The 14,516-nt window shown below is 34.9% G+C and overlaps 1 protein-coding gene across 4 annotated transcripts in view; it reads right to left on the reverse strand.

The window, feature by feature from the left end:
- The window catches only part of LOC143445587 (uncharacterized protein C8orf34 homolog), a 25,699-nt gene extending 16,630 nt beyond the window's left edge, over positions 1–9,069 (reverse strand). Inside the window, exons 1-2 of one of the 4 annotated variants that reach the window (XM_076944809.1) lie at positions 8,938–9,069; positions 4,569–4,664 (exon numbers count right to left, since the gene is read on the reverse strand). In XM_076944809.1, the coding sequence (XP_076800924.1) occupies positions 4,569–4,664; positions 8,938–9,006 (165 nt within the window). In that variant the 5' untranslated portion in view covers positions 9,007–9,069. Of the gene's footprint in view, positions 1–4,568; positions 4,665–7,260; positions 7,414–8,937 lie in introns of those variants that run through there. The other 3 variants (XM_076944800.1, XM_076944817.1, XM_076944835.1) reach the window with 3 other exon arrangements.
- Positions 9,070–14,516: the final 5,447 nt, after the last annotated feature.

Raw genomic sequence — 14,516 nt, forward strand, 5'->3', positions numbered from 1 at the left:
AACATTTTGTTAGCGAAAAATCACCAACTTAACTGTTTTGAGAACAAATCTATTTCTACTTTTAAGTTTAATATGGCATGCATCCGTGCTTTGCTGGTTTGTTATATGAATCATAATAAAAACTCCATGAAGTTTTGTAGCTTGAAATTATACCAAACTACCAAAATTGATCAGATAAACTTGAAGTAGAACTTAATAATATTGCTGAACTCGAATAACTGGAATACAGAATCCAAACTCGGATTTTAAAAACCTTTCTATTAAACTTGAACTCGAATAATTGAAAATGCAGAACTCGAACCCGGGCTTTAAAAACTTTTCTGAAATCAAACTTGAACTTGAACACACTTGAAAATTGATCGAGTTACGTTAGGTTATAACATAACTGGAAACAATGAAAAAGAGCTTTAAAAATAACAGCTTTTCCTGTGAAATAGTGACAGTCAAAAATTTAAGTTCAAAGGTTAACAAGGAACAGTGAAAAACAGCTTAGAACGCACGATTTTTTCTGGTGAAATAGTGGCAGCTGTAATTGAAACATTTTCATGTGGACACCAAACACAACAATGGTAATTGCCTTATCCATGAGAACAGATCGAGTGAACACATATCTAGCAAAAAAGTTTATTGTCGCTTTCACAAAATTAAATCGTTTCACTGTTAATCCCGTTAAAACGAAAACAAAGAAAAGACAGATGCAAAATAGCAAGCAAACTGTAAGCGCCTAGACTTAATTTTGGAGAGTGACTATTTTACCATACATAGATCACGCAGCCCATTGTTGCCCGCAAACGCTTCAAACCTTAAGTCTTTTTTAACTTCCATCTACTTTTTGCACTGTCTGGTAAAACTTGAACATTTGTGTCTCATTCCTTCCGTTTTTAATGAAAACTTAAAAAAAAACTTTGCATGAGCACTTAAATTGATCTTTGCTTAAAATGCGCAACAACCTGAAATCGTATAGTGAATTTCCCTAGCATCCTACATGTATGACATCAACTGTTGTATTTTTAAAAGTTCAAGGTCGCATTTGAAAATTAGCATTTTATGATGATGTATTGACATAACTGATATCCTTTTAAACGAGAAAGTATCAAATTTTGAATGTTACAACTTTTGGCATAAATAGATTAAATATGGCTGCGGCCCGCAAAGGAAAAATATGCGGCCCGCGGAGAAGTGACAATTTTGAACGGTATGCGGCCCCCGAAACGAGTTTTAATTTAGTTTAGTCTGCTATGTGCAATCTATTCCAATCCCCTTGCAGTGCTGAATCAAACCTTGGCTGAATGTCTGTGATGCAACAATACCCTAACCGTTAGGGCAGGGGTGGGCAACATACGGCCCGCGGGCCGGATCCGGCCCGCGACGGGATTTTGAGCGGCCCGCAGACAGTTTCCGGTCTTACATGATAATGTGGCCTGCGGCCACATTCTGCCACAATCCCTGTATTGCGTCACTGAATAAGTCCAAGTTTGCCAACCTGAGAAAGATGGCCATAAATCTACTTGTTCTGTTCGGGTCTACATACATTTATGAGCAAACATTTTCGACCATGAACATTAATAAGACAAAGCTGCGTTCCAATCTATTCAGGAATCCGGCCCGCCAAGTACTTCATTTTCTCATATCAGTCCCGCCGACCGAAGAAGTTGCCCGCCCCTGCGTTAGGGTATTGTTGCGTCACAGACAGACGATTAGGGCCTAACGGCTAGCTTGTGCAAAGCAAGAACGCAATTCACAAAGATGTCAATTGCTGAGCAGTTAGCATTTCAAGGAAAATGTAGACGCTGTTAAATAAGTAAGAAAGGGCAATTGAAGGTTAAGCAATTAGTAAATAGTCTGAGAGATACAGTAGCTAAAGTATGTAACAGTCTTAACTAGCACCTTGAAATGACTGACTTACTGTAAACTGGTTTTCAGGTACAAACTTTTCACTCTGCAAATAATTGTAATATATATCAGATTTACTAATCACTCTGCAATGGCTAATTTTGTAGCAAATTTGCAGCAGACAAAAAAGAGAAAGTTGGAGGATGAGAATCGAATGTTTCAGACAAGATGGACTTTGGAGTACTTCTTCATTGAAAATACAGATAAAAGGCCTTTATGTCTTATTTGCAAGCAAACTGTTAATGCTACAAAAGAGTGCAACGTTAAACGACACTACAAGACAATGCATTCTAAAGATGTTTATGGAAAGCTAGCTGGACATAACAGAGAGCTGAAAGTAAAGCAACTGCAGGAAGAATTAAAAATTCAACGTTCGATGATTCGAAAAATGCACAGTGATAGCGAAAAAGCAGTCCGGTGCAGTTACTTAATTGCACTAAGAATAGCTAAAAGCATGAAACCGTATTCTGACGGCAATTTTGTGAAGCAGTGCATTATGGATATTGCACAAGAAATGTGCCCTAAAATGAAGTGTGAGTTCGAGAAAATAAGTATGTCACGATGGACGATAACGAGGCGTATCGATGATCTTGCTAGTGGTATTAGCGACACTCTCAGGGATAAGGCGAAGAACTTTGTTTCATGGAGTTTTGCGATGGATGAAAGTACGGACCAGAAGGACACGGCACAGTTGGCCATATTTGTGAAGGGAGTGGACAAAGAGTTAAACGAAACGGAAGAGCTTCTGTCACTGCAGTCAATGAAGGGTACGACAACTGGTGCTGATATTCTGACTGAAGTACTTGGTGCTTTTGACAAGTTTGGGCTGGACTTGTCCAACTTATGCGGACTCGCTACTGATGGTGCTCGATCAATGTCGGGAACTGGTATTGGATTCGTAGGCCTCTTTAAGTCTGCCTTGAAGGAGAGAAATATCAATGACGATATTGTGATTTTTCATTGTATCATTCACCAACAAAACCTATGCGCAAAATCCTTGAAATTCAAACACGTCTTGGACCCGGTTATCAAAGCCGTAAATTTCATTCGAGCACGAGGGCTCCCCCATCGCCAGTTTCAAAAGTTTCTAGATGATCTCAACACGACACATCAAGATCTAGTCTACTTTTCCGAGGTGCGTTGGTTGAGCAAAGGTGGCATGTTACGACGATTTTACGAATTGCGGGAAGAAGTCGCTAATTTTTGGAAATTTAAGGGGCGCCCAATAGCTGAAATGGAAGACGAAAATTGGTTGTGCGAGCTAGCTTTCTTGGTTGATATAACTGTGCACCTGAATGAACTCAACACAAAACTGCAGCGAAAAAGCCAGTATGCGAATGAGATGTATGGCCACATAAAAGGCTTTATGACCAAATTACGACTTTGGATAAGTCACATGCAGACAGGAAATGTGTTTCACTTTCCAACTTTGAGAGACTGTGGAATGAATTTGGAGAAGAAGACTGAATTTGTAGAGCAACTTGAAAAATTATTGCATGAATTTTCAGCTCGTTTCAAGGACTTCAAATCTCATGAACATTTGTTTGAGATATTCTCTTCTCCATTCAACACAGATGTTGACAGAGCACCAGCTGAAATCCAACTCGAACTGATTGATCTCCAACAACAGAGTGATTTAAAAGAAAAGTATTTGGAAATGAATCTTGGCGATTTTTACCGAAAACATCTCACCCAAGATGACTTTCCACATTTGAAAAAATTCATAGCTTCAAAAATGGCACTTTTTGGCTCGACGTATTTGTGCGAACAATTTTTTTCCAAAATGGGCTTCATGAAATCCCCCTATCGATCGGTTTTGACAGACGAACACTTGGAAAATGGACTTCGAATTGCTAGCACTTCCTTTGAAGCAAATTTGGAAAAAGTCGTCGGGAAAATGAGCCAGTTGCAAATTTCTCACTGAATTCGTTTAAAGCGGGTGTGACAATAAATTTAAATTGCAGTTTTCTTTAGAAATTCCTGCGTCTTAACTTATATTTCTGCAAGGAGATAACCCCTAATAAAGTCACAAGACCAATAACGAAAGAAACTGTTATTGATTTTGTGCTTTTAACTACGTGTATGTTAATTAAAGGTGTGGCCCACGGTTTCAACCAGTTGTTGGGATCTGGCCCTCTTGTACAAAAGGTTGCACACCCCTGCTCTAACTAATAATCGGCATTATTTATACATTTGTTATTTTTTGCATGTTTAAACTAATAGCCAGTATAAAATGCTGATTAAATGAATAAAAAAATAAAAAATTAACTAGTGTAATTGAAATAAATCAGTAGAAAAGTCAGATATTGCACTCTAGCAATACTGTATATGCATTTGCAGTCTGAGAAATCCTCAACAACATCGAGATATCAAAGCAAAGTACTTGGGGCTCAAGTAATAATTTCTATGATTTTAACTTTATATGTCAGAGTAATCCTATTTTTGTAACATCACTTGTGTGGGTTTAGAACAAATTTTTTAACTTGTTTCACATACTAGTAACTGCATAGTAACGTCCTTATGTGATGACTATGTTGTAAGCATGCTGGCCTAGAATATCATTATGCCATATGTCCGAGGAAGGTTAGTGCCTTAGCCACTATGGTTATATATTACATAACCTTTCTCGCCAATGGGCATCCAAAAGACAGATCTATGTTGAATGTCATACTTACAACTTTCTTATTTGCAGAATATTTTTCCTGAAGTAGATTAAATAAATATTCAACAGGATTAGCTGGTAAGTCTTGAACGAGTTTCGACATCATCTCCTAAATTGAAAAAAATGACAGTATGATAAATTTTCCAATTGTTTACTGTGCACATTTTACACTGGCTACTATAACTGTACATGGTGACATTAGGCGATTTAAATTTGCTTCTTAAATTTCTTTTCTCTCTTTTTAAAATAGCAAAAAGAACACAGAGAGAAAACAAGAGAGTTTACACAACTGTCCGCACACATGATTCTGACTTATTTATATAATGTAGGTTGACATACAAGCAAGTAGGACTATTGTAATACTATTTTGATGACCCAATATATTTCCAGCCAAGTAAGAAAAACATAGCAAATTAACGTAAACAAATCAATGAGGATTTTTAACAATTTATCTTCTCGTTTATGTAGAAAAACGGGCTACTCTCAACCAAAAAACAGTAGTTTCTAGAAAAACCGAAAATAACACATGCAAAGCAAACTTACAACCAGGATTGTAACTAAGTTATTTTTTTCTGACTCTAGTCAAGTCGAATCCATTTAAGTTGTGACTCGAGTTAAGTCAAGTCAATGTCTTTAATGTAACAACTATTTTGAGATCACATTATGCAGTAGTGGCTTTAGGGTGAGACAAGCGAGACGCTCACCCGCCCCTCCCCCTCTATTTCTGTACACATGCTCTAAAAAAAACAAACAGTGCATACGAATTTGACTGTTACCTAGTCACACATTATCAGGTCAGAAATCATTCACTGGTTCATGTTAATTGGCTGTATGGATTGTATTTAAAATACAGAAAAGTTGTGTAAAGCGAACCTCCTTGTGAATTCAGTCCAATTAATACGAGCTTGATGCTCAACGTTTACATGCCAAAACGAATAAAAACGTTATGTTCTCCGTAGGTAAACCTCTGAAGTTTTGAGGTATTAGGCACTCGATAGCAACAAAGAAATGAAGGGAGTGAGATCTTTGGGGCCATAGAGCAAAATTTAGGGGGCCATCAACTTAAAAGAAATGCAGAAACAAACCTCAGGGAATTAGTTTTTTGAAAGAAAAGCAAAATTTTACGCATTTTAAACCATGTACATTCAAAGTTTCACAGAGGAGCATACCCCTGGACCTCCTAGGATATATTGCTCTGTTTCCTGTAATTATACATAATTACCCTAGACCCCTAAACCTAAGTCGCGCTAACCTCACCTCGAGCCCCCCTCCAAATTTACGCCCACCATTGACATTATGAATGGCATTAACTTGGTTACTATAACGTCATAACTGTCTACAAATTAGTCTGGTTGATGCTTTTTACAGAGAGTTACAGATTTTTTGAAAAAATCCGATTTCATTACCAAAAGTTGTCTTTTTGCTGTCACAATCGTCATACCGTGACTCAGTAATTTTAGACTTTGAGTCAAACCGAGTCATTTAGAACTTTTGACTCAAGTCATAAAAACATGATTCGAGTTGACTTAAGTCATAGCAAAACTGCTTACTACCATAATAATTTAATTTATACTAACAAATTTTTCCATAAACATGCATGCAAAAACTTCTCCGAAAAATACTTTACAATAAGAGTTTTACAATATATTCATACACATAATGCTACAGTTCAGCTGATGAATGGCTTGCTACAAATCCAAGTTAGCTGAATACTATGGAAGCAGAAAGCAACAGTAAACTACTGTTTCTCTTTTGCGTCAAAACACTAATGATGTAATGGCAGCAGTATAAATCTATAGCTGACCAAAAACTATGAACATGTATATACAAATGAAATCATTTAATCGCATATTTAATATGTCAGGTATTTTTATGAGATTATCCGATAAATGTGTTTGTTATCATCTCTAGTTTATTGAACATTAGTGTATAATTACATTTTAAGTCTGTTGGTTCTGTGGATGCTTATTATTATTATTTGATTTATAGTCAACTTTCAGTTAAATAAAGTTAACCTAAGTCGACCTAGATAATAGCAAATCACACTGCGCCCCCTCTTCCTTCAGCTGCACCGTTTTTGATTGTTTTTGGGAGGATAATCAGCACACAACATTTTTTAAATTATAGGGTAGGGTAGCTTTTCAAAAACATAACTACGGATAAATATAGTTAGGCATAAGTTGTATGTACGATACAATAATCATACAAGTATGACTCATTGCCAGTAGGTGCAAAGACAAGCGTTTAATTGGAAAGTTTCCAAAAAATGTGCTGTATCAGAATTGACTATATATGATAAGAATTGTCACAGTATGAAGCATATTCGACACTCGACCTAAAAAGCGTCTACCAGCAATGATCACTAACAATAATATTTTTTCATGAATCCTATGGAAATTTAACTTGGTTGTTTTATTGTCTGAGTTACTATAAAAATCATGGTTTAAGGTATCACAGAATATCTATTATGCCATTATTGCCGTACTTTAATAAAGCATTGATAGAACTGTTAAAGCATTTTGTAAAATTTTAGGAATCAGCATTATTCATTGCCCATATACAAATACAGTATATATTTCTGTACCCTTTAATTTCGTATAACAAAGCATTAAGACCAATGTTAAACTTAAATTTTATTAATTACATTTACATTAAATTACATTTTTATAGTATGATATGATTAAATTAAATGTAATTAAATTTACCTCAAATAATTCACTGACTTTGTTCCTTTTCAAATAGCTCTGTATACGTGTTTTGGAAGACATTATGGAAAGCAGTGTTGCCACCAGAAATGGAAGTAAAAAAGTTGTTACTACTGGTATGCACAAAGCAGTATGAAATTATCAGGACTAATTTATTCTAAAATAAACCATTGTAAAATATCATTTATAAGAGTTTTGAAAAGCAAGCCCAAATTTTTTCTTCCTTTTTGTCCTGACGCTATCTTTCTTTGTATTTGTAAACGTCATGAACCTAATCTGAAGGGAGAGCATAATTAAAAATATCAGTGGTTAACTACAGTAGAACTTCATTAATTTGGCTTTGTTTAATTCGACGATTTGCCTAATTTGTCGCATTTTTGTCGATCCCGGCAGAATTATCTACAGTTACATTTCAATGTACTCCAGTTCAATTAATTTGGCTTTGCGTAATTCAACAGTTTTCTTACTTAGGCACCTTTCTGTCATCCCGAAAAGCTTTTTATTTGTCTAATTAAGCATTTTTTCATAGAGCATAAGTAATGTAAAATGTAACAAAACCTAAATGTTCAACTCATTTTAAATGTATGAATGTGTGTGTACATGTGTTGTGACCTGTTTGTATATTCAGGCAATTTGCCTAATTCAACACTTTGTCACAATCTCCTAGTAGAGTCGAATATGTTCTATTCTAGTTAAACTTCAAGGAGTTTATTAATTGTTAAAATTAGTCATGTAAAATTTTCAACAATATACATACGCTACAGTATAAGGCAATAACAGTCTATTGCATCTATATTAATTTCTTTTTAAAATAAATGATTTTTTGTCCTTATTTGTATCAAATAAGCTAACCTATTTGTAATTAAAAATGCTAATTTGTTGTTCTAATTTTGAAATTGAATTGAACAATAAAATAGCTTGAAGAATAGAAGTGATTTAACATAAGTTTTCACTACTACTTTACTAAACTTTGCTATAACTTAAACAATAGACATTAAAACTTGGGAAAGGCCAATGTTAATTTAAGACGATTTGCATGTAGCCCCTCATCAGGTTGTTCAAAGTTTTCTTATACCAAATTATATTACAGGTAAATATTGGTATGGTATGGTATGATAATTAATCTTTATCTTCAGACTGAGGACAGTTTGGACACGAACTATACCCGAGGATGGTTTCTTATCGTTCAAGCCCTGGTTACCAAGTTTGCATCTGTGCACGTTGCAATTGTCACACATTTTTCACTTGGCTTATATCTCATTGCCCGAATTTGAAAGTGTACACCAGGGCCACTACACAGGAACAAGCGTCATTAATGCCTTCCCTAATGGCAGTACGCCAGTAGTGCCACTAGGTATTGAACGTGGGCCGCATTATTACAAGTCCGGAGCTTTAACCACTTGGCTACCAAGCTGCTATTCTTTTATGTAGTTGTTGGTTAATCATTTGTATAAAAGGATGACGCAAGTCACCAACATCAGGCTGCGAGTCTACAAGAGATATTCTTTGTATCAATCTTTTGTTAATGTTTGAGGTCATTTTATAATAATAAATATATATATAAAAATGTAAAACCAAATTTGTTACAGACTTAAATTTTCATAGGCATTCTGAGAAACAATAGAAAAACGCTAGAAAAAAAAGGAAAATTGGATGTTTCTTTTTTAGAGATCGCACCTTTCCTGAAAGTTGACATCCGGGTGCAGCAAGCGCAGTCTTGAAAAATCTCAAGGATGCAGTCGTCATACTCTCCACTATGGCCTATAGTATAGTCAGGGTGACCAGCCTTTTTATATATAATTCATACAACTGTCATTGATAAGTACTAAGATTGTTATGTTTATGCAATTATGTGACATGTGTGTACTGCCCATTGATGTTTAATGCTTAAAAAATAATTCACATTTTCTCAACTAAACCTAAATATTCTAGCTCAATATCTTTAACAGTGGAATGAACAAAGCATCAAATGCGTTAGCACAGTAAAGTTTCTTGGTATTCACTTGAGTGAAAACTTATCATGGAAATGGTATAACCTCTATGATACAAAAAATCAAAATAAACATGGTTACAGTGATAAAAATTAAGTAATACTTAAATCGTAGTGGCTTACTTATTTTGCATCATAGTTTAATAGAATCTCACTTACGCTACTTTATATTCATTTGGGGTCATGGACCAAATACCATGACAAAGAGTATGTAATAACTTTTGTAGAATGATATCGTGCTTATCTTCTAATATCAAACACTTAGGTCGCGCAAGTCTTCATATATATGCTTAATAATTGACTTGTTATCTCTGGAACCCAATATGTTTATGCACACATATATTTCATCTTGTAGTTTAAGTCTTCCGTTTAATGTTTGTCTTCACTTTCGTTTTTTGCCAGCTATTATTTTTATTATAATGATATGATGATACTATGCCCATATTTTATGTATACCCGTACTGCATGCTTGGCATTGTTACAGTTTACAGTAATGGTAATATGTCTACTTTGAGCAAGGGGAGATGATGAGTATGGTGCTTAAATTGTTTTGTTCATTTGGTTTCTGCATTATTTGATTTATTCATTGTAATTTTTGCCAAAGTTGTGAGGGTGAAAAGTTTTGCTGATACTAATGGTCGATCATATTAACAACAATGATAATACACCACAACTAAGGCAGAAAAATGTGGTACTGGTACTTGGCAAAAAAGGTATTGACGATTCCGGTATTCAATACCATTTCAAAAAAGTAGTTTAGTACTTTGTCGGTACCGGTACTTTTTGTGTAAAAGATGCTGCTGCGAATGCAATGTATGCTGTTATTATGTCCTTGGTAAAGGTTACTTCAGGTCAAAACATATGTGGCGTTAATTGCGTGCAGTTTTGCTTGACATTTTTAGATTAAAAAAGATCAAAAAAAGGTAAAATTAGTATTAAGGATTAATTAACATGAATATTTGAAAACATAATGGTTAAAATTTTGAAAAAATCCCGTGAAAAGTATTGAGTACCAGGACCAACTGAAATTTCTTGAAAAGTAATTCGGTACAAAGATTCAATACTATTTTTCAAAAGTACCGACGGTACCAGTATCGGTACTGAAAAAGTACCGCGGCTCTGCCGACCTATATGGAAGAAACAGAAGCTTTCTGAGGCCTCAATTTAATGCTGCTTGTGTGGGGTGAATTTGGTGCGGCTAACATTGGGTAGGAAAGAACCTCAATCTGCAGCCAATAAGTAAAAGAAGCTATTCAAGCAAAGACAAAGCCGGCCTACAAAACTAAATCCCTAAATTGATGACAGGTTGTTGCCTATTTTCCCTGTTTGATATATATACTGAAGCTAAAGCGAGAAAGGAGGTAGCATGGGTACCGGTACTTAAAGAATCCAAAGAGTATAAAAGTATTAATTTAAAGACAAACTGAAGCTGGGAAAATGGCAGAATATTTCCATATGTAACGCAGTCAGAATGGAACTACAGCGGCCTGGGTGGTATTTTTAATACCGTTACATCATTTCTTGTAAAAGTGTTTTGTAGTTATTCATTTAAATTTATGAAATTGTTTATTCATAAACACTTGAACTGTGAATTGATATTTAAAACTTGCTCTGAATAACTTCATATGAACACTACTTTTAGTGCGTTCCCAGGTTGTTTTCCAGCAGATATGCTGATGAGAAGTCTTTATTGGAAATGCTAGCTTCTTAATCTTAACACTGATTATAATTATTTATCTATGTCTCAATGTGTCAGCTTTAACTTTATGTATTTCACATTATCAAAACATTGTTTCGCTCGTTGCGCATGCTACAACTTGATGCGTTTTTAACGTCGAACATTTTAACTCCCATGGCTTTTACGTTTTCACTTCTACACATCAAGGAGGGTTAGGCCTTGCCAAGTGAATATTTAAATTGAAATAAACAGATGAGTTGTCTCAGCTAGCCATGGTGATTGCAACTCAATAGACATCTTATAAACAGTAGTATTACGAATGTTCTTGATTATTGTTATTAGTAATATCGAGAAAGTGTACAACACCTATAATAAAAACCTTTTCTTGTGAGCTATTACTGCTCTAATATTAAAACAGTTCGGCCGATAAAAGGTTAGAGTATTCTAACCGCACGCAATAATAGTCAGACAATTCAACAAGTAAATTAGGTTAAGATGTCCTCATAAGCCAAAAGCAGTTATTCAGAACAGACCTGTGTTTGTCTGGATTGGAAAAAAACTCCATTAAAATGAACTCCATCCAGGGAACTAGAGTCCCATTCCCTATTATGATTAATTTTGAAAAGTAACGATCCTGGTGCCTTTTGAAAGTTACAGATTTTTCCAATCCAAAAGGTACTAACATTCGCATTTTGGGAAAAGCACAGCACAGGTCTGTATGTTGTGACAACAACACACCTGAGATAAAATAAAGTAATGTTCCTACATATTTTATCCATTAAGCGCACAAAAGGCGTGTACTCAATAACACAACATACGACAATAATAAAAAGAAAGAAACTACAAAGGGGCGAGACTTGCTTATACACACATGGAAAGGGAAAAAGAAGTAATTGTGGATTACAGTATATACAAGCGAGGTTCAAAGATATGGTAACTCTGGAATGGTGTATTTGTGAATCTCATGGGTACTTATATAAACAATTCAATTTCAAACAAGCGAGCGACGGACGTCATGGTCGTAAAGGAAAGGAGAAACAAAGAAAGTTTTGCTTGACCTAAAAATGAAGTTGGACGCGAAGTGTGATGTATGTAAAACAACAGTTGTAAACATGTGGCCAATCATATTTTTCTGTACATGATAAGGAGGCTTTATTTGATTGGCAGGATAACCACGTGTTCTTCTCGAGTAGCACTGATATATAGATGCATATCGGACAACAGATAAAATTGTTTATACAAAAACAAACTAAAACCGATAATCGTAAAGTAATGTAAAGTACTATAGACAAAAGTCGACAATGCAAAGGTAAATACAAGTAAGTGATCAACAAAAAAATGCAAATTAAAGCGAAAAACAAGAATTTATTAAAGGAAAATGTCCATCAGACCGTGGCGCTTGCCTCCACAATCACAACATAGGCCTAATAGTGGTGAAATAATAAAAATAAAAGCGCTAATGATGTAATTATTTGAAAAAAGCGTCTAAGATCACAGGATAAGTCTAAGCAAAAAGTAAATACTGTAGACCAGAATGTACTTGAACAAAATTTAATGCATACAAAGAGGCCTACTTTTCTCAACGGTTATTTTACATATTTACGCCATAACCTTTTCTAGGTGTGGATTATTCCATAAATGTTAATTGATTAACGCTCGTCACAGCCATGAGTGTGTTAATTGCGAACGTAGACCTAATAGCATCTAGTAAGGCGGCTGCATCGATTTTTTGACGTTAACCACAAAACCGTGCAACAAACACCTATTGTGCGTTTTAAAATAATTAAATACTCGAGTTCGTTTGCCTTTTTGCTAATTTTCAAAAAGACACTAACATTGTAAAATATTAATTAATTTATCAATCTTGTCAATTCTTTTTTTGCTCTATGCAGTGAATTGTTTGTGGTATCCTGGTCCTGTCCACCACATGATAGCAACGTAAAACACTTTCTACCTGATGTGACTATTGAAATCAATTGCTCACGTTTAAGTTTAGCCACAAGAATGTTAGTTTTAAACAAAAACTTAAACAAAAAAACTATATGGTGGATATAAGATCAGGTTACTACAAACAATACACTGTATAAACTAAAAAAAAGAATCGACGAAATAGACGAATTAATTAGTATTTTAAAATGCTTGTGTATTGTTTGAAATTTAGCAAAAACGCAAACGAACTCGGGGAATTAATTATTTTAAAACGGATAATAGCCGTCTGTTGCACAATGCAAATGCATCACAGATCACAATCAGGGGAGGATGCAGCCAGGGTGTTGAGATGTTGTAACGCCACCCTCGGCAGTAAAAATAATTTTTGCGAGCATTGCTTAAAATTTAATTTGCGAATTAAAAACAATCATTACTTCATATTAGCGCTAGCATGCTACACAACGCATTTTCTAAAACGTTTTTATGACGAAGAGGTAAGCATTTTACTCCTACCCTTATTTCTCGCCTTTCTCTCTTCCCATTGCCAAATTTTTTAAACGTGTAAGTGGCTGCTGCTAGCTTTTAGACATTGCGTCGTCATTTCGCGTTAGGAAATACTTTTCAGGAAAAACGATAAACTCAATACATAGTGATACTGGAAATCTCTTCACCTATATGTGACATGAGTATGTAGACCTCTATCAAACTTGAGCGACAACACTGTGCTGAATGAAGGTTTGCAATTAGGTTAAATTACTGCGTCATTAAAAGCGAAGTGAAATAGACGAACCGGAAACAATAGCGACTATCGGATAGTCGACAGGACTCGTATTGCCATACAATTATCTGGTTAGTGTTATCATCGCGGTTATTTAATTTCATTCAATTAATAAATATGTTTATTTCTGCACTAGTGGTATATACAGATTACAGTTACATTCTTTTTGGTATTGTCATTGTGCTTACTGAGCGTGTATTGTTGGGGTTGATTGTTGTTAACTATTGCGTGATCAATTGTTCGTTAGTCTCACTCCATTGATAGCGCGTTCATTAACTCCTGATAGCTTTCGTGAGCATCACAGTACCAAAACCACACTGTCAATGTTTTGAATATTGATAGGCCTATATTACTGATTCTCAACGAAAGGGTTAATGTTTTCAGAGTTCATAATAGAGCTCTGAAAATACTTGAAATAACTCGACTTGACTTGAGTTGGTTCTTTTTTATTACGTTTTAGCATTACGGTAAAACGAATCCCTATTTATTGGTTTGAATACATTAAAGTATATTAAAGCGAATTTATTTTTCTACGAACGCCTACGTTGCAATCAAATAAAGCTAAATTTGTAATAATCCTAAATATTTTTGGTTAACAAAAGTAGTATTTTTGCTTGATTTCGAATATCAATTGACTCGAGTCATTTATACCAAAAGATTCGACTTGACTTCATGTTTCAAGAGTCTTAAACGGTAAATGACTTGACTTGCAACTCGAGTTTGATAACTAGGTTGCAATATAGATGGGTACGGGTAAGAGGACGAGATAGACGATTCCTATCCTGCATTGTATGCTTATTTTCAGCTTATCTCGATCTTTACGTTTTCAACCCTTTCCAATTTTATTGTTTTCAGCATTTTGTAATCTCACAATTTCCAAT

The sequence above is a fragment of the Clavelina lepadiformis genome, chromosome 1, assembly GCF_947623445.1.
Source record: "Clavelina lepadiformis chromosome 1, kaClaLepa1.1, whole genome shotgun sequence".
In the NCBI taxonomy this organism is placed as follows: Eukaryota; Metazoa; Chordata; class Ascidiacea; order Aplousobranchia; family Clavelinidae; genus Clavelina; species Clavelina lepadiformis.